The sequence below is a fragment of the Oenanthe melanoleuca genome, chromosome 2 (genome assembly GCF_029582105.1).
Source record: "Oenanthe melanoleuca isolate GR-GAL-2019-014 chromosome 2, OMel1.0, whole genome shotgun sequence".
NCBI lineage: Eukaryota > Metazoa > Chordata > Aves > Passeriformes > Muscicapidae > Oenanthe > Oenanthe melanoleuca.
The window spans coordinates 100,466,414-100,486,850 of record NC_079335.1 but is presented as its reverse complement, the minus strand read 5'-3'; the positions used below and the strand labels follow the sequence as shown (position 1 = coordinate 100,486,850).

Genomic DNA, 20,437 nt, shown 5'->3' with positions numbered 1-20,437 from the left:
CTTTCCCTGCATGTGAAAGCCATAATTCTACCTTCAGAGGCCTCAGAGGCCAAGGCCAAAGAGGGACAGAGAGGATAGGGCTGCCTTTCCCACCATCAAGGGGACATGGACCAGTTTAAACTGGAGCTGAAACACTGCCTAAGGTCACAGCCCCTTACTTAATGGTTTCTGTTTTAATTCAAGTGGATTCCTGGCAGTCTGCATGTGGGTCAGCCATGCTGAGGATTTACTTGAGAAATTGCCATCTGTGAACTTCTGGGCTTCTCAGCACAAGAAGGACAAGGAGCTACTGGAGACAGTCCAGTAGAGGGCCACAAAGATGATTAGGGGTCTGGAGCATCTCTCATTTGAGGAGTGACTGCAGGTGCTGGACCTGTTTAGTCTAGAGAAGAGAAGACTGAACAAGGATCTCATTAATGCAGATAACTATCTCCAAGGCAGATGCCAAGAGGATGGTGCTGAACTCTTTTTCGGTGGTGCCCAGTGACAGAAGGAGAAGCAAGGGCCATAATTTAAAACAATGGCCCTAAAATAAACACAAGAACTTCCACCTCAGCATGAGGAAGAACTTGTTTATGTTGAAGGTGCCCTGTGCCAGGGAGTTCATGGAGTCTCCTCTCTGGCAACATTTGAAATCCGTCTGGACACATGCCTGCGTTACCTGCTTTAACTTGGCATGAGGTTGGACTGGATGATCTCCAGAGGTCCCATTCAGCACTGTGATTCAGTGATTCTGTGTAAATAACGGTGCAGAAAGTCTGGTGGGCTGTGCTGGATTTATGGAATAGCACTGAGTACCCATGCTTGTGCAACTCTGAATTTAATAATCCATGTCTCTCTGGAGTGTTGTCGCATTCTAGATATGAAAGCCGATTTTGCGGGCAGCAACGCTGCAGAGCCAACCACACCGGGAGTACCGGGATGGCTCCACGGTGATCTCCCCACCTTACACCTGGGCACTGTGCAAGGCGGGAGGGGTTGCAGGGCATCGCTGCGCAAAGCCAGGACCGCGCTCAGGAGGTGGCGAGAGGAAGGGAGGAGAGCACCCAAGCATCCCAGCACCTTTCACATCTTTTCCCTGTTCTTCCAACACTTCCCCTTTCTCCCCAAGGGCGCCGGACCAGCACCGCGGCGATCAGCGGGACGGAGGGCGCATGCGTCTCCCACTGCCGCCGGACACGACCCGCAGGGGTCCCGGGGGAGCGCCCACTGCCCGTCCTCCAGCCATCCATCCATCCATCCGGCATCCATCCGTCCGTCCGTCCGTCCGCAGCCAGGGGCGGGAGGCGCCGCGCGGGAGCGCGCTCTCCTAGGGGAAGCGGGAGCCGCGGCGGGAGGCGGGGCCGCGCGGGCCACGCCCGGTGTGTCCGCCTGGCGCCGGCCGGGGCGGCAGCGGCGGCGGCGGCGGCAGACGCAACTTTCACGGGACGAAGGCGGCGCTGCCGCCGCAGAGCCCGGCGGGGGAACGCGCGGCGAAGCGTGAGCGGCTCCCGGGGGAACTCTCCCGGTCCGATCCGATCCGTCTCGTGGAGGGGGGAGAGGGCGGCGCTGAGACCCGCCGGGACTAAAGTTTGGGAGCCGCCCCACAGGCGGGCAGGAGGGGCCGGAGGCCGCGGCGTCAGGAGCATGGGAGGTGCGCCCCGGCCTCGGCGCTGCCTGTGAGAGGCGGCCCGCATATCTCTACTCGGGCGGGAGGAGAGACGGCAGAGCGAGCGAGGGCGGTAGCACCTATCGCGGGGACCTTCCGAGCGAGGGGTGCCTGCGAGCCCTTCCAGCCGCTGCGCCTGTTCTCGAGCTCTATTTCCCGTTCCCTGGCGGGGGAAGAGGAGGGGCGGCGGCGGGGAGCCGTGTCGGGATCCCTCGGGACGGCGCGGAGGCGGCTGGAAAGCCCTGAGCAGGAGTGAGCGGCCCTGCGCAGCGCCGCAATCCCTTCCCGCTGGGGGCTTCCCCCTGCGGGGGTGCGAGTGCGCATGGGGGTGGCGGGCGCGGAGCCGGGGCGGGGAGGACCGGGAGCGGCTCCATGAGGACGGCAGGCCTGTCTGCGCCCCCGCAGCCCGCCCTGCCCTGCCCGCGCTTCCGACCCTGAGGCCCTCGGCTCGTCTACGAAGAAACTTTTCCGCAGCGTCCGAAGATGGAGCCTGCCGGCATGGATTATTTCTGCGAGCAGGTACAGCAGAAGGACGTGGGCCGTAGGATGCAGGTCGGCCAAGAGCTGCTGGAGTACCTGAGCGACCCGGCGAGGTCCCCCGATCTGGAGCAGGACCAGCAGCGCCTTGACAAAGTGATCGACGAATTAACAGCGTGGGTCAACTCCAGTAATTTTAAGGTAAGGCTGCTCGGCGGGGCTCGGTTGGGGAAGACCATGATTCATCATGGTAGGGAGGTACAGATCCCCGGGTTACTCTTTAATCAGGTAAGTGCAGGAGTAAAACGACATTTCTGCCAGTTTTATCCCTCCCCGCACAAAGGGGAATTCCGAAATTTTGGAAGGGTGGTTCATGTTCTATTGTTCTATCTCTCTGTCCTTAAAGAAGCAGTAATAGGGGTTTTGTTTTTGCCTTTATCGTTGGCCAGGCGGTGGTTTGGTTTAGTTTTGTTTTGTTTTGGATTTGAGGGGTTTTTTTACGACATAATGTTAAACACAGCACCCCTCCGCAACTTTAATACCACACTCGGGTTGTATTTCTTACTCAGAAACAAGATAGGTGATGATATTTTTTCTCGCTACCGCTCCCATTCCATGGTCTCTATACTTGGGTGTAATGTAATGGGATTGCCATCATTTTCTGCAGGCCGTAAAGAGTGCTGCTCCACCGGATTTGTATCACCTTGTGTGTGTTTTAGACGATTCAAGGAATAATAGGCTTCTTGGAGTTCCCACTGTAAGTTTAAAATTGTTTATATCGTCTTTAGGTGACTTTCCCGTACCTGGGAAGTTATACAGTATCCTCACAGCGGCCCGATGATGACTCACGTTTCGCTTTTTCCTGCGTGCGTCTTTTAGACGGAGCCACGGGAAAAGAGCGATGATTGCCCCACACAGTGTTAACTCTTATTGTTGTTCTTACGTCGGTCAGCCTATAAGGCGGTTGACAGCACAGTTGTAGTGCCAAGGACAATCGCGTTCGCGTCGGCGATTTTTAATTATTTTTTTAATTTTTTTAATTTTCCTCTCCCGTGGTGCGTGTGCGCGGCGCGGCCGGGCAGGCCCGCGCTGCCGCCGGCGGGGGGCGCTGCCGGGCCGCGCTGCGTGCGCGGGGTTCCCGGCCGGGCCGGCTCCGCCCTGCCCTCCTATCGCCATCGACTCGCACTTTGGGCCTTTGAACTTACTGCAGTGAGCTTGTTCTCGCTTTTTTTTTTTTTTTCTATTTTCTGAGACACAGGAGGGGGGCGCAGAGTAACCTCGAACGGGCAGTATGTTCCTGAAATGGAAATTTTTTTCCCCCTCCACTGACCTTAATCCGGCAGCCTTTGCACGTAGAAATTTCTGAGTTTGAGGCCTGAAAATAATAAAGGCTTAACTCCATTTGCGCGTATGATTTATTTATTTTGGAATCGTGTTTGTCAGTAAAGGTCGGGTTAGCTTGAGGAAGTAGCGTGTGCTGGAGAAATATAATTTATTTGCCTTAAATCTGAGGGTGATAAAATTGATTACTGCGAACACTAGACAGGTCTTTAAAAATACTCTTTTTCGTGAAGAGGGCAAGCTATTTACTTAACAGTAGAAGTTTTTTCCTGCACTTGTAAATTAACAAAATGGGGCATTAAGACTGGAAGTTCAAATTTAAAGACGCATTTTTCATAATGCAAGACATTTTTCTTGCTGTTGATGTAAGATGCAGAACTCCTTACTTGTTTGGACTTTGGGATGAATGAGAGCTATGCAGTGCTCCAGAAGCATCAGTCATAGGAGATCCCCTAGTCCAACCTCCCTGCTAAAGCAGATTCGCCTACTAGAGCAGGTTGCAGAGAATCACAGCCAGGCGGGTATTGAGTATCTGCAGAGGAGGCTCCACACCTCTCTGGGGCAGCTTGTTCAAGTCCTCTGTCACCCTCAAAGTAAAGGAAATTTTTTTTCTCATATTCAGATGGAACTTTTGTGTTTTAGTTTGAGCCTGTTGCCCTTATGTGCTGGGTACCTCGAAAAGAGTCATGCGGAGTGAGAGTATTACAAATTCTAAGAATTTTAGAGAGATTTGCATTTTGTCTCATGCAAAGATGTTATACATTTGTTATATGTTTATAAGTTATGCATAGATGTTATACATTTAAATGTTGCATCCTATTTTGTTATTGCGTTCAGGCCCTGAACAGTAGAAAGTAGTGAATGCCACAGACTTATATGTCTTCTAAAAAAAAAACCTAGTAATTTTTGATTGTTGTATTATTTGACATACTGTTGATCACCCTTTACTGAGAAATGGATACATAGAGCACTTAAATGCACTTATCTTTCTTTTGTGTCTTGTTAAAGGTCTTGCAGGTCTCCAGAGTCCCAAAGTAATGAATCCCTTCCAGCTGACATGACTGGTGTTAGCACAAGCAGTGATAATGACTGGAGACTCAGAACTGCTGAGCTAGATGAATTGGAGATACAAGTGGGGAATGCTGAAGGAAGTTTTGAGGGGGAGCATTATTTGTGCTCTTGGTGATGGGTATGGGTAATAAGGGGATAACTGATGTGACTTGTCCTGAATGGGCAATATGTTTTATTCCCACTGAAAGCTCAGTTCTTGCATGCAGTGCACTGTGCTGATCATACTGGAAGAAGAGATGCATTATCTCATTAGCACTGGTCTCAGCTATTAAGCTGTGCTGTGAGGAAAAAAGTTTCTATGATATGCCAGCCTAGAAAGTTTTTGGCTCATGTAACCAGAAGGGAAATACTCTGGAGGTAGTAGGAGGGTTAGCTTAGCTGACTTGATAATGATTAAGGGGACGAGAACAAGCATTCAGTAAATACTTGAACTCAATGATCTTAAAGGCTTTTTCCTAAACAATTCTGTAATTCTAAATGTGGGCTAGTTATCAGCAAGGTTGAATTAACTAATCTGCAAAAGATTTTGGCCACGTAAAACAGACAGTGTGCTTGCTGTTCTGAAGTTTGCAACTCCTTATAGTTATTTAGTAAACAACCTGGCAATTCCAAATTGAGAGCATATAGGAAATTTTGAGTTCATCTAGCTCAATGAAGTGGAGAACACAATTATGAGCTTGAGTTACTGGTAAAACAAAAAAGGTGGGATTAAGAATGTTGTTGTCTCATCTGCAGGTGGTTCAGCGTTGTAGTGGAAATTGGTTGCAGAACATAGGGAATGACCTAGAGAGAGATAAGTCAATGTCAGATTATGAGGATGTCACATCCCGAGGTGTCTCCTTAGACCTGAGATCACCTCTGGAGGACATGCAGGTGGTCTGGAACCCAGCTCTTTCCAATGCCCGCCGATGAGAGACTGCAGGAGGCTGTTCTTAGAGGTTTTCATGGTTGTTTATTCTTCCTTATCTCAGGAATGCTTTGTCCAGCGAACAGCGGTCTGCTCGCTAGACGTCCAGGGCAGAATCTGCCTGGCAGAGGCAGGACTTATCTTTTATAGTCTAAACTACGTACTAGGTATTTACAAATGACCCCCAATACAATACAATCTTGTTACATGGTCCAGCTCTGTTCTCATCCAATCTAAAAGTGCCAGCGTGTCACCCAGCATGGATGACACGGAGAAGAAGGAGGAAGAGGTATCCACACCCCCAATTCTCCATCTTGGCCACGTGTCCCTTATCACAAACATTCTAGAAATCTGCTAATTCTACATTCTAACAGTCTTATTTACACTCTGTTTATTTTTGTGGCTTGCATTTCTTCTCTCAATGTTTGTAAATTGTTCCAAGGAGCTAAATCCAGCCCCTGAGACACCTGGGTCTCATTCGAGGGTCTTTGGGGACCCCGCCAGGGGGGTCTTAAACCTTCCAGGGAAGCCAGAGGAATACTCTGGACTCCCACATGAGGACTTCAATTAGGATGTCTATGCAGTGACAAATTTGTTTACAAAGACTCTAGAAAGCTTAGCAACGTCAAGGAGTACCCAAAAGATGTGCATAATTTCAACTTTCATTTTTCTGTCTTACTAGAATGAAAGAATTCCTCATTGAACTGAAAATTATTTGCTTGGTGATCTGATTTATCTTGTATTGGTTGGGTCTAATCTCTCTCCTTCTACAATGCAGAGATTTGGGTATATATCAATCCCTATCCCTCTCCCTCAACTATTTTCCAAAGGCATTGAAGAATAGGAGTAGTTAAGTTGAATGCTATGTATTAAGAGTTCAGTGATAAAATTATTCTGCTGGTATTTGGTCTCAAACTGAAATATTTAGTAATCTCAGGGAATAGGGACAGTGCTATTGTTTGTGTTTGACTCTCAAGTGAACTTCACACAGTAAATTAGTTACCCATTCTGAGTGTGGTAGTACTGATAGATATTTTCTGGTGTTACTGTGTTAGCTTGAATCTTCATCTATGTATAATGAGTTTTTAGGTCTCTCTCATGCTCAGTAGTCACTTGAAATAATTACAAGATTATCTAACTGTGCAGTCTGGTGACTCAAACCTGTTCTATGTCTGATTTAAGTAATCTGGAAATCTGCTTTGGATTTTTGCTGAAAAGATGTGGGATGGGGAAATACTGCTTTTAATGTAGAGCTTTGCAAATCTACTTTTGGCTGTTAGCATGTTGTGGAGTCTTTCAAGAGCACCAAAACTGAACAGTTACCCTCATCAGAAATTTTTTTTTTGAGGAATAAAGCCACCATTTGGTTCTTTAAACAAACCAGAACTAACTGATCAGAATTAACTGAACTGATCAGAACTAACAAAAACCTATGACTAAAATGGTGATAGTTTCTCAGTGTAATTTTATATGAGAAGAGTAATCAGCAATGTTTGTGACTGTGAGTCACCTTTGGATTTCTTACCTTTGTGGTCAATATCTTAGCTTGTTCTTCTCCTCAGCTGCAGTAGAAAAGTAATTAATAATCACTAGTTTTATGCCAGAGCAGCAGATGGTTTGCCATGGAAAGAAGAAAACCTGATTTCAGTCTGTCTCTTTCTGATAGTGTGGATAAACTGTTCCTTTTAGGCAAATCCTTGGAATTATCTCTTATTCTCTTCATCTTGAAGAGTGAGATTTTTCTGAGGTTTGTTTGTCTCAGTACCAAACACCAAAAGATTCTAAAATACCAGTAATGTTGGTGTTGCATTTTTGTATTTCCTTGGTTTGGCAAATACTTATTTTGTCTTTAGTTTGACAAAAGGCCAGCAGGAGGAGCTTTCAATTTCCAGAAGGGAAGGGAAGATTTGAACTGTAGTTTTGAAAATAGGTAAAGAACAAGTGGTTAGGATGCTAGTCTGAAGTACTTGCAAAGAGATGGCAGCAGTTAAAACTTGGTTGACTGCACGTGTGTGTGTGAGGTGGAAGCTCACGATTTAAAATTGTCTGAACAAAATGGAGATACTGAGATTTGAAAAAAGAGTTCAGAGATCAAAAATGAGAGGTTGCACATTTGATTACAAATATCTGAATGCACAAATGCAGAATGAGGGGCGTGGGATTGAGTAGCAGACTTTAGGCAGAAAATGCGTGGGTTGTCTTGGATCTGAAGTTGAACACAACCCAGCATATGCTACAAAAGGCAAAGGCCATGGTAAGTTGTAGGATTAACATGCAGGACAGAGAAATGGAATGAAAGAGGACTCAACTAAACCTTTGTTTTTCAGTTACTGTCTAGATCTCAGTATTTCCTTAGTCTGCTAGCAAACAGCGGTTTAAATTTAAATGTCTTTGTTGAAAAAGAAATGAGCCCTTTGCTGAATTTCATTCTTTCTTCAAGTTTTGTTTAATCTTGGCTGTGTGGGAGCTACTTTCTTTTTTCTGTGTAATGAAAATGTGGTTTGACCTGTCTATGGTATGAAGCCAGTTTTAGTTTTTAAATTTCAATTCTTTGATGCATTCTTGAGTAATAATTACTATTTTGTCATGTATTATTTATGTTCTGTTAATGATACATTGAGTCAACAATGGAATATTAGCCAAATAATTAAGCAGATCTTCTAAAGACAAGGGACACTTCCAAGAAGTTTTAATTTTTTTAATTAAAACTAATTTTGTCTCGTCTTTAGTTGGGAACGGGGAATATGTAGTCTCAGATGAGTCTCAGGTGTCTCCTCCAGAGGTGGAATTGACAGTTCTCAGTTATTTTGCAGCTTCAGTTTGTGTTATCCAGGCTAACTCACTGTTAAAAACTAACTACTCACTGTTAAAAAAGCAGCTGTGCTGCTCATGTGGCCAAGTGTTCTGTTCTCACTGTCGTTCTTGAGGCAATTAACTTTTTGTCAATGTTAAATTCATTTTCCAGTGTTTCAGCAAGCTGATTTGATTCACGTTACAGGAGATTTAAGTGCACCAGATCAAATATGTCTGCAGGTTGAGTGGGATAACAGGACCATCACTTTTAGCCTGCAGATTGACTTGGGTGTGGGAAGAGAGCCTTTCCAAGCACTATGCAGTGTGCAAGAGGAGAGATGCATCCTTCAGAGCAGAGCTCACAGCAGTCAGCGCACGTAAGCCAAGCGATTTTAGCAGCACTTTGGATTCAAGCAGTTTCTGTCCCTGGCTGAGGAGTAGTGCTGGTGCGTCACGCCTGCTTTGCTCTGATGGGAATGCTTGTGAGGCTGCACAGCTAACAGGCTCGGGAGGAGATTGAGAAGATGCCTTCTCTGGTTCATGTGTTGGGCTGATTACCTAAAGTGAGCTGCTGTTCAGCTGCATGGATGCTTCTCTTCCCACAGTGGAGGAACTGGTGCAGAGGTGGGAGTAAGTAGCAGAGAATGGGGGTCACTGTATGTTTGATACAATTTAAATACGATGAAATGGAAAAGGAAATAAGAGACCTTGGGCACAAAAAGAATTAAATTCTTTTGAAACAACTGAGTCCTAAAATAAAGTGTTTCTTTGTTTTGCACCATGAATGTACTTTCTAAGCACAGGCTTTTGACTGCAATTTTCTTTGGGGAAAAAAGTTGATTTTTAAAAAATTGATTCAAAAGAGAAATACCATACATCTCATTGTCTTCCCACTGTACCCTGCTTTTAAAAAGGCTCTGTTTTGAACCTTTTTCCAATGCAGCGCATCAAGTTTTAGCTAGACAATCTCAAAAGAAAATGGTTTACGTTGTCAGATGTTGCTGCATCATATACTTTTGGATTTTGCTCACAGTCCTTGGAACAATATTTATGAAAAATTTGTTACAATAGGTAAGGGAAGAATGTTTTATGCACATGTGAAGCAAACTGGAGATGCTTCTGTAATGGATCAAGCTGGAGGCAGTATGCAAATTTTTGAATACTGTAGTGCCTACGTAGTACAGAACAGTTTGGAGATCACACTTGCAGTCTGAATTCAGTTTGAAGATCATGAGAGATTTTGAGATAACAGAAGGTTGTAAATGGGTTTTATCCCAGTCATCATTTTGAGTGTTACATCAATGTGCTCGTCTATGAGAGTACTACCCTTGCTTGTTCTGGCTGCAGTACAGGAGAGGTCAACATAATGGGAACATCCCAGAATTGTGCCTGTTGAGAGGTCCCCAGAAGAAACCAAGCCTTTTCACTGCAGAAATAGACTTGTCACTCTCTAGATAAATACGGGTGATTTCATTCAGCCATCCTCTTGTACTGTGGTTGCTTGTGACGCTGAAGTGTTCTGTGGTCGGCCGTTGCAGGAAGATTGTGAAGGGAAGGTGATCGGAAGTTTGATAGTTTATACATCTTTTGAGACAATGAGGTTGCAGCTGATAAGTAGTTTTAACAGTAGCAAACACTGGATACTTAGGAGAATCTTACTTTGTAATCGGAAGTATAGTTTTAAAACATAATTTTGAGGGTTGTAGCCTTGCAGTTTTAGGTAGAGGGGGCTCTCCATTTGCTAATGTACTTGGACTCCAATTGTTGAGAAGACTTGACTTGAAGACTTTGTTAGATGCCAGTAACTCTGCTCTCTTCTTGCAGTGTGATGTATGTTAAAAAAAAAAATCATACTGTTGTAATTGGAAGTGTGTCATTAGTGCCCTTGAAGGTGATTCAAGCAAGAGAATGGAAATAATACTTTATTCTTAGCTAAAATATTGAAAGTATAGATGATATCTGTGGTAGCTTCACCAGCTGGGACTGCAGTTTTGGCTTCTGTCAGCAGAGGCAGCTGTCCAACTGCTGCTGAGTAGCAGGGAGAATGGAGTCTGAAGATGACATGGCTGGGACTGAAGAACCACACAGGTTGAAGAAATGACCGAGGAAAATGGAAGTGTCCCTCTGCCCGTGGGGCCAAGAGCATGCCTAAGTATCTCTGCAAGCTTTTGAGTTAAGGGAGGGAATGGTCTGGGTAGATCTTGGCAAAATGAGGCCAAGTGGATAGAACTGGAGTGGGAAACAGTAAAGCGAGCAAGAAGTATGGAATAGGGGAGCAGAAGTGTGTCCTGAAAGATGGGAAGAGAAACTAAGAATATAGATACTGCATAAACATAAATATTATTGTTTCATGTTGAGCTGCTTGCAAAATTCTTGAGATTATGAGAATTAAGAAAGTCTGGCTTGGGTCTTGGCTGACAATACTTTAAAAAAACATCTCATTAAAGTTTTGCATATATCTTGTTCCAGCAGTGCAGCTCTGGAACAATGCTTCCTCTTGCAGGGTGTATTTGTTTGGTGTGCTGTATCCTGTTTGTCAGTAATTGTTGGTGATACCACAGCTGTCCCCATAGTGACAGGAAATCTAATGCCTTAACTTCATTCTTTGGAGTTCCAGATAGTGTTCTCCATTAGATTCTCATGACTAGTTCACAGATCCCAATCTACAGAATCCATATTTCCATGTACAGTTCAGACATCCTATGGCCAAATCCAAGGACATTTGTATTAAGGTCATTTGGCAACTTAGACAAGTAGAGATGTTTTCCTGGTAGTGTCCTCCCCCTAGTTGTCCCTGGCAGGGATGGGAAATTACAGAATCATAATGAAAATATCAATAAGCATGCATGGTTATCCACGTATGGTTTGAAGAACAGTATTTCTTTTTCTAGCAAAAACTTAGGTGCCTGGAAGTTGTCCACTGAAGGGAAAGGGCAGTGCTGGAAAATGTGTGCAGAAGGAGAGTGGGAAAGGGAGCAAGCTGTAGAACAAGAATAGGCTCATTTAATAATCACTGGTTCTATTAATAATCGTTTTTTGGTTGGAACATCTTGATATCACCAAAGAGTCTGGTCTTTTTTTGTCTGGAACAGATAAAATATTTCTTAGTTGATTTGGCATTCATTGTGTTCAGAGAAGTCAAGGATGGCCTTAATATTGGCTTGTTAAAGAATAGCAACTAACCAACTCCAGTTCAAATGAGCCTAAATTTCTTTTCCCATATGAACTTTAAAAGCACTGTTCAAATGCTTCAAACAATGGTGAGCTGATGAATCAGTCTCAGTATACAAAGGCTCTTTCTAGACAGCAAGCAAAAGGCTTAATGAATGCTGAGTAAGAAACAAATCCATTGATTTTAATCCCAGAAGGCATTCATTCTTCATTGGAGCTGTTGGGGAAAGAGCAGTGATGCTGTTAAAAGGTTTTACTATTGATAGTGGAGGGCCTGTGATGGTAAATGGTCCCACACAATGCCTCAGAATTTGGAACCTCTTTGTTGCAAGTTGTTCTGGTTTAGGGCAAATTTGGGAGGAAACTTCTGAATGGGGTTTTTCTAGGAAACAGATTTAAGCAATTCTTTCTTTAACTGGTTTGGAGAAAAATATTTTTTTGGAGAGAAGTGAAAAAACCCCTGTTTATTTAACAGGCAAAGCACTTTCTAGCACAAAAATGAACAATACTAAACAGTAAAACTTTTTGCTGTTCTGAAGAGATGACAAATTTAGAAGAGTCCTTTTTGTGGGTTGCAGCTTGGCTTACTTACTTTGTTTTCAGTCTTTCTGGCACTGGGAAATGCTGTGGCTCAGGCCAGGCGCTACAGGTGTGAACTCTTGGTGCTTTTTTGGGTTTATAGTCCAGAGCAGGTTTAAACAATTTTAGGAAAAAGAATAATAAAAAAAAGGTAAGGGAACTTTTTTGCTTTAGCTAGCTAGAAAAACTAAGTAAAAGCAAAGGAGGGCTCTTTTCTGTTGTCCACTGCAGTCTGTGTGAAGAATGCAGGGGAAGCAAGTGTAGTTTCTGATAACAAACTTTGTACTTATCTCCCCCTTTACTTTTGAAACTAGTTTTAAAGCTTCAGAACTCAATATTTAATACTAACAGAACAGACAGTTTGGGGATACAAGCATCATAAAGTTACTCTAAGACATTCTACCCCTTATCCCCATATTAGTTTATTACTATATTTAGTATATATTCTAATTTTATAAATACATACATCATATATTTTATATATACAGGATACAGCTATATGCAGACAATAACAGTGACATTTAATAGTAATATTTACATATGGTTTTCACTTAACCATCAGATTTTTTTGAGGTACACATTGTGTTGTTCTGGTTTTTTTGCAATTATTTGCCATGTGCAACTTAGTTCTTGAGCAAAGACAATTATATGAATGGGTTTGTCTGTATTTGAGGCAGAATTGATCTAAACTGTCTTTTTATCAAAACTTCTGATATGCACTACTGGGATTTTATTTTTTAGGGGTACTATGCCTTTAAAGGACTTGCTTTTTCAGGCTTCGGATGGTGTTTTGGCAGTGTCATGAAGCACAGGGTAGGTTTCTAACTATTTAGTGGTGGCCTTTACTATGGTTAGTACATAGCACTTATTTTGGTGTGTTTGGGGCAGTGTGATGTAGTTAATTTACTAGGCCTCCCCCTATTTATATTGGTACTATTGCTCACTATGTTAGAGAGGTTTTACTCGTTTGGCTTCTTTGATGGCAGCACAAGTTTTACAGTTATGGATAACTTGAGAAATACTGTTTATGGTTAGATTTATGTTTTGGTTTTGTGCCCACTTATAGGTGGCATTTCTGCCCTGATGACCTGAGGCATCATGGGCCTATCGAGCTAGGAACAACTCTTTTTTGTGTTGTTAGTTTAAGTCTATTTTTGACACTTCTATTTGTGCAGCTTGATTTACTTGCTGTTTTGGTGCTCTTTATTAGCTTTATTTTTGAGGACATGGGTATTTACATGACAGACTTTTACAGGTAGCTTTTTTACTTGAGTGGTAATGTTTTTTTACTTATTAGCAGTCCAGATTGGGGGTTTTTTTTATGTTGCTAGCTAGTCTTTTTTTACTTTTCCAGCCAACTCCACTGAGCATTGGCTGCTATCTATGAATTGGTGTAAAGGTAGAGTTTTGGCCACTTTTCTCTTTCAGCAATGTTCAGCTGAAAGCTGAACAGCTGAACAGCTTTGAGTTCAGCAAGTTGACTTGATTGACTTTCTTCTATAGTGGTTTGTGCAACTTGTTGTGTGGGGCTTTATACGACTGCTTTCTACTTCTGTTTCATTTTTACAATGCGACAGGAGCCATTAGTAAAAAGTGTGTAGCGTGTTTCATCTCCTGGTATTGGTTGTATGGTGGGGCTTCTTCAGTCAGTGCGTGTTACTTGTTCTTTTTTTGTTAGTGAGACTAAAGTTTTTACTTTTGGGCTCATTTGTAATTGTTTTTAAAATTTCAGGGTGATTTAATTTTCTAATACAGGTGCGCTGTGTGATGAGGGTAATTGATTTGTTCTGTGTGGTGGTGGTGGTGTGGCGGGTTTTGCTTTCAACATTTACCCCAGTTCTGGTAGTCGGGGTGCCAAGAGGAGTTGTGCTTTTGTGCCAGTTACCTCTGAGGCAGCTTGAACTTCTTTATAGGCATTCAAGATTTTCTTTTTTGTGTGAGTGTAGTTGGCTTCAGATTTTTTTGTAACTTTGACTCAAAAATCTTAATGGCTGACCTTGAGTCTTACCAGGAACCTTTTGCCAAAGGCTTTAGGACGGACTGTGGCTCCTGGTGGGTAGAGTACAGCACATTCTTCACATCTGGTCCTGTCTTGACTAGGCCAAGGGCTACCATATGAGAGATTTTGTGCTTGATTTGGGTGAAGGCTTGTTGCTGCTTAGGGCCCAAGTGGAAATTGTTTTTTTTGCAGGTGACCAGGTAAAGAGGGCTCACAATCTGGCTGTACTCAGGAATGTGCATTCTTTAAAAACTTAAGGCACTTAAGAAAGCTTGTGAGTTTTTTTTGGTTCGTCAGTGGAGACATTGTGGTGGTTTCATTGGTGACCTTAGTGGGAATTTGACACTGTTCATTTTGCCACTTTACTCCCAGGAACTGGATTGTTTGGGCAGGTTTTGGTACAACTTTCTCTTTGTGTCTTGCTTCTCTGCAATTCAAGCACCCATTTTGCCAGAGCAGCAGTAGATTTTCTATCCCACTACTTCATGGTTTTTTTTTTTAGAATTAGGCAGGAAAAAGCACAGTTCAGCTTGTGAGATGTTTTGTCTCTCCCCATCTGGGGAACATTTATGTTTGGGGCCAGAACTTTTGACCTGTACAGGTGAGATTTGAAGAAAGCTCTCTTTGATTTTTTTCTCTGAGCTTCTTGTGATTTTCCTTTATTTTATCTTCTGATTTTTTCAGATGTGTTTTTACAGTTGTTATTCTGGCATGTGTTGGGCCATGCATGGCATCTGTATATGTTTGGAACTTCTTTGCCATATTAAGCATGGTTTTCTCCCTATCATTTTGCTTTATTATTGCTAAAGCAGAAGCGTATTTTTGTGGCCCACGTCATGCAAGTTTTTGCCACATCACGGATGTACATGGTACCAAATCTGGATTTTTAGTTGGTAGGTCATCTGAAAAGACAATCTCTGCTACTGCCAATTCTTTCAAGCATTGAATCCCTTGTTTTATGTTTTTTTACTGTGTTTGCTGCATGTAGAGATTGTCTGTATACAGATATCTTTGTGCCACATTCCCTGGGACCCGTGCCCAGAGTTCTGAGGGTTAGACCCCCTCATTATTCCTTGGTGAGTTACTGGATTATGTGACAGGGATTCTAAATGCTTTGCTTCAGTACAGTTTAGAATTGTAGCCTCGCCTGCAGCATCCCAAAGATGGACTAGTTAACTAATTATAGTTCTATTAGGTCGTCGGGTATAATCCTTTTTTAGGCCACAAAGATCTTTCAGGGATAAAGACTCAATGCTTGCTTCTGGTTTTGTGTCAGTTGCTCTGACTTCTGATTTTGTATCAGGATCCTGCTTTGAGGATCCTTTCCCTGGATTATCATTGTCCGTTGACTGATCAGTTTTGCTGGTTTGCTTCCTTCCCACAGCAACTGCCAGTGGCTTAGGCTCACTGTCTGGCTTAGCTGCTGGCTTAGGTTTACTGTTTGGTTTAGCTACAACCTCAGTAACTGGGATGTTGGCTGATTTATCTCCCTGCCCCCTGGCCTCTATCTGCTGCCCTACAGTATCTAGCAGTATGCAATAAGCATATGCCAGGGCCTAGGTTATTGCAATGAGCCTTTTCTCATTAGGATTACTATGGCACATCTTTTCCAGATATTTTCCCACCTCGTCTGGGTTCTGCATTTGTTCATGTGAAAATTCCCAGGCTGGGGGATCAAAAAATTCTTTCAGGGTTTGGCCTATTCTTTACTCTTCCCTACAGCACTCAGAGTTTTCTATACGTTGGCCTATTCCTGGGTCAGGGGTCTCATCAGCTTCTCTGGACATTTCAGCTTTTATTCTAGAGAGGCTGCAGACTGTATGGAGGAAGCCTACCAGATGAAATACCAGGGAGATGGTGTCCTTGACACTCAGGAGAAACTGAACATTCTCAAAAAATGACTTAACGATTCAAAGGAGAAGAAGGAAAAGAAAGGCTGAAAAGCCTCATCCCCTGCTCTTCCTCTAACAAACTGGGTGCGATTACTAATAAATCCCCAAAACATGCTATTGGAACTGGAACACAGGGTAGGACGAAGAAACCATAAACCATGCATACCTGGAACAAACTCCAGTAGCTTTATAAACTTTCTATAAATCATTATCACTGAGCCAATAGCTGTTATAATCCGTGTGCCTCTACTGAGGAAACTGCATGTTAGGGACACTACTGGAGTTATTTCTGCGTAAGAAAATAAGCCTAGGGACAGAAAGGTATTAAAACCTTAAAGCCTAGGGACCTAAGACACGTGAAGGCCTCCACCCTGAGAGACATTATGAATTCAGACAACATGGTTACTGACTGCTTTACGCCAGTACAGAGTAAATACAACCAAAATGCAATCAGAACAGGTTTTTTCCACTTTCTCGTGCCCCCTGTTAAACACCAATAGATAATTTCCTGGTTTAGGGCAAATCTGGGAGGAAACCTCTGAATGGGGTCTCTCTAAGAAACAGATTCAAGCAGTCCCTCCCCTAACTGGTTCAGGGAAAAATATTACCTCTGAGAGAAGTGGGGAAAAAATGCCTGTTTATTTTACAGGCAAAGCACTCCCCAGCACAAAAATGAACAATACTAAACAGCAAAACTGCTCCCCCCTGAGCAGAGATGACAAACTCAGAAGAGTCTCTTCCATGGGTCGCAGCTCAGCTCACTCAATCTGTTCTCAGTCCCTCCGGTGCTGGGAAATGCCACAGCCCAGGCCAGGCCTGGTGGGCCACAGGTGTGAGCTCCCAGTTCTCCCCTGGGTTTTCAGTCCAGAGTAGGTTCGAACAATTCCAAGAAAAAGGAAAAAACAGTCCAGGGAACTTCTTTGCCTCAGCTAGCTGGAAGAGCTAACCAAGAGCAAAGGAGAGCTCTCTCCTGCTGTCCACTGCAGACAACACAGTCTGAGTGAAGGATGCAGGGGAGCAAGTGCAGTTTCTGATAACAAACTCTCTCCCCCTTTACTCCTGGAACCAGTCTTAAAGCTGCAGAACTCAACATTCAACACCAACAGAACAGATGATTTGGGGATACAAGCATCATAAAGTCACCCTAAGACACAGGTCTTCTGCAGAATCTCTGAGTTTTGCCTCAACTTACAATTAATTTTTTTTTGAGTGTGTTTATGTGATCCTATGTAAATTAAGGACTCTTTCCAAGGGGCTGCTTGAATACTGCACAGATGATACCTACCAGGAGATGCTGAAGCTTAAAGAGTTGTGTATCAGATCAGAGAAGTATTAAAACTGATTTACAAAACCAGCAGGTGGTAGTTCACTTGCTATCATCTGTAGTTGCATGATTCAACTGACTTATTTTGTAGTGTGAAATGAAAGCAAATTTTGTAGCTAGAGCAGTTTTCTATTATTTCAGCTTGTTGCCACACATTCTAACTCTCTTGTTATTGTGAGTTATCGTACCTGTTACCTTTTCAAAGTTGCAGTCCACAGAGGACTTTGCATGAGATAAAGCTCATGTATGTGTGCTTTACTCTTGTTTCTGAGTTGCTGTTCTTGATGAGGGTAAAAGTCTTCAAGACAGATTTTGCAACGATAATCAAATATGCAGAGAAGAGAGAGACTTCTAAAAAGATGTCTTTACAGAGGGAAGGGCTTCTGTTTGTGAAAAACACTTGCATGGGAAGGTACCTTAAAATTGTCGGTGCAAGTCTCAGGTGGCATTTGTAGTCAGGAAACAGAAGCATAGAAAAACAATAGATCAGAAGGAATTTATTTCTTTCAGACACTGGGTTTTTGATGAAGCTTTTGACAATGGTTTCATATGCTTGATAATCTGGAAAATAACATTAAAGGAAAAACATTGTGAAAAGCCTTGACATTACCATAAAACCTATTTTTTTTCCCTAAGTAAGTTACTATTACAGTGTTCTGTTTCCTAATCCGTAGGTAGTTACTTGTTGGCAATATATTAATTTAAGCTAGTGATGCCATCCATTTATATATGCTATCTTGTATTTTAATATGTAATAGAATTGTGTCCAGGTAAGTTATACTTACTGCAAACTAAGTTTTATATCTCATTTTTAATAGAAGATCTGTTGTACTAATACTGAATTTATTAAAACCAGCTTCACTGTGCAGTTGTTTCTCATCCTAGGTTTTATGGGGACCTTATTTTTCCAGTTTCCTATGGAAACAAGGCTCATATGATGCTGTATGTGTACTACATGCATATCCAGTCAATTTTTTTTCTGGCCTGCTACCTAGTGGACAATTGTGATGGGATCTTAAGGAAACAGAAAGGTCCAAAAAAATGGATCCAAAGTTTATGAAAATAAACAGCTAACAAAGGAGAGGAATTCTATTCATGAGCTCATGGGGAAAAATGTGCAGTGCATGTCTTACTAGAAAACAAAGAGGTGGAAAAGCTATAAGAAGCACCCAAGCTTGAGGAGGTTGTTCCTTTGACAGATGGTTGTTCCATTTTGTACCTTCATGGGCTGCAGCAAATTGAGGTAACTACAAGTTGTGAAAATGCAGGTTCTGGTGTTTCTTATGAGCTGTTGTAGGAAATACAGAAGCAAGTCTTGAAACAATATGCAGGATATTAAACAGCAGAAGTAGCGTCCCAACTTCTTAAAATAATTTAGTCTAACTGAAAATTTCTTTTTGTGTTTTTGCTTCAGTATTTTTGAATATTGTTGTCTCACCTGGCTTCTATTAATGGATGGCAAAGTCCTCAAAACTCCAGTAGTATTTTGCATATCCTTTTTTTTTTTTCTGTTTTGGTTTGGTTTTTGTTGGGGTTTTTTTTTATTATTATTGTGGATTGAGTTGGTTTTTGTTTTGGTTTAGCTTTTCTTGTGGTTTTTGTTCGCTTTGAGTGGGTTCTTTATTTTTTTAATGAGCAAGTGAAAAACTAGGCTTCCCTAGCTTAAGAAGCAAGTGGACAAATGGTCTAGTCTGGACCACTAGGGAAAGCAGAATTAGCTTCTCAGTTATTTTGTTTTGGGAGTTTGGAAAATGATGCAGTGACCTTAGTGGATGAGCTAAGTGGCCAGAAGTAAGCTTTTGGAGTAAGCTCTTAGCATCTGGAAAACCTTTAAACCATGTCTTTGTTTGTGTTTCGTAGTTGAATATGAAAACATTGAATTTCTAATATGTATATTTTTCTGTTTTAAGACAATAATTGAAAAATCTGAATTGCTCTGGTATGTGTAAATTAACTTGATCCATTCCAAACATATTCTGATAACTTTGTCTTGATAGGAACTTTGAAGGAATTATTTAGCTCCTTAACTGAAACTTTAATTTATGCTTAAGTTAGCTTTTCAGAAAACTTTCATTTATATATCTAAGTTATTTGTAATATATACTAAAAATTCCTCATTGATCTGGTTTATAACATGTAATGCTTTTGTTTCAACAGGTAGCACTACTGGGTTTAGATGTTTTAGGTGCCTTTGTTGACAGACTATCAGGACGCTTTAAACCCTATATAGGAACTGGTAAGTGAAATACAGCTTCTTTTTCTTAAGGCCAAACCGTAAAAGATACTTCCCCCCTCTCATAGCAGCCGAAGTGGAACATGTTGAAAACTTCTTGAGCTAATTATAATGTACTGGCAGGCATTTTACTGGTGTTGGAATTAAAATAATTGTATAGTAGCATGTCAATGTTCATTTGTCATTGATTTCCTAAGTGGTGGTTGGGATTTTTTTAAAGGTTTGAGGAGTGCCTTTTGAGTAATTAGTTCCATGCTGTATGGTTGTTTACCATTCCCTGAGACAGTAATCTAAAATTTGCATTGAAACACAAGTGTTATGTTTAACTTGTGTTTAGGTTTTATTTGCAGATCACTTTAATCAGAACTTCATGTCTGCTGAAGCCTGTAGTCTCAGAGGATTATGTGGTCCACCTCCTGTTAGATAACTCGACTGTAGCTTTTAGTAGTCTTAAAGTTTTTATGGGATAAAAAAAAAGGTACTGACCATCATTCCTGTGTGAAATGTATTTACTCAAATAAATTTCAGGTTAATGGATCTACATGTGCTGGAGTATGAGACCTTATTCTAGAAGACATAATCAAACTACACTACCAACTCATTTTGCTGCTGTCTTTGAAAAGGAATAGTGATATTAGGACAGTAACGTTCATGTTATAGCACTGGCTGTTTTTAACAGAAGTGTCTAGTTAATGTCCTTTTTCAAAGTTTGCATGAGATAAGTTACATCATGATCCCTGATCCCCAGCTACCTCAAATTGTCTGTCAAAATTTTAATATTCCTCTTCTTTACATGTCAGTTTTTGTATTTAAGAGCTTTGAAATAAAATGTCAACATTCAGGAATACAAAGTATAATTTATGACAAGCTCCTAACTAAATTAATTGAAAGCATATTTCAGTATTCTGTGGAACTACTGGATTAGTGTGCAATAGAATTTAAATATATTTCGCTGTGGGGAGTTTTCCTTTGGCTGGTTAATTTTGTATTGGAGCAGTGTAA

The 20,437-nt window shown here is 42.1% G+C and overlaps 1 protein-coding gene across 16 annotated transcripts in view; it reads left to right on the top strand.

Moving 5' to 3' along the window:
- Positions 1 to 1,529: 1,529 nt before the first annotated feature.
- Positions 1,530 to 20,437, top strand: part of CLASP2 (cytoplasmic linker associated protein 2) — a 150,896-nt gene continuing 131,988 nt past the window's right edge. For 8 of the 16 annotated variants that reach the window (XM_056485344.1, XM_056485341.1, XM_056485338.1 and 5 more), the window contains exons 1-2: positions 1,711 to 2,326; positions 19,360 to 19,438. In XM_056485344.1, the coding sequence (XP_056341319.1) occupies positions 2,132 to 2,326; positions 19,360 to 19,438 (274 nt within the window). In that variant the 5' untranslated portion in view covers positions 1,711 to 2,131. Of the gene's footprint in view, positions 2,327 to 19,359; positions 19,439 to 20,437 lie in introns of all 16 variants that reach the window. The other 8 variants (XM_056485334.1, XM_056485333.1, XM_056485343.1 and 5 more) reach the window with 2 other exon arrangements.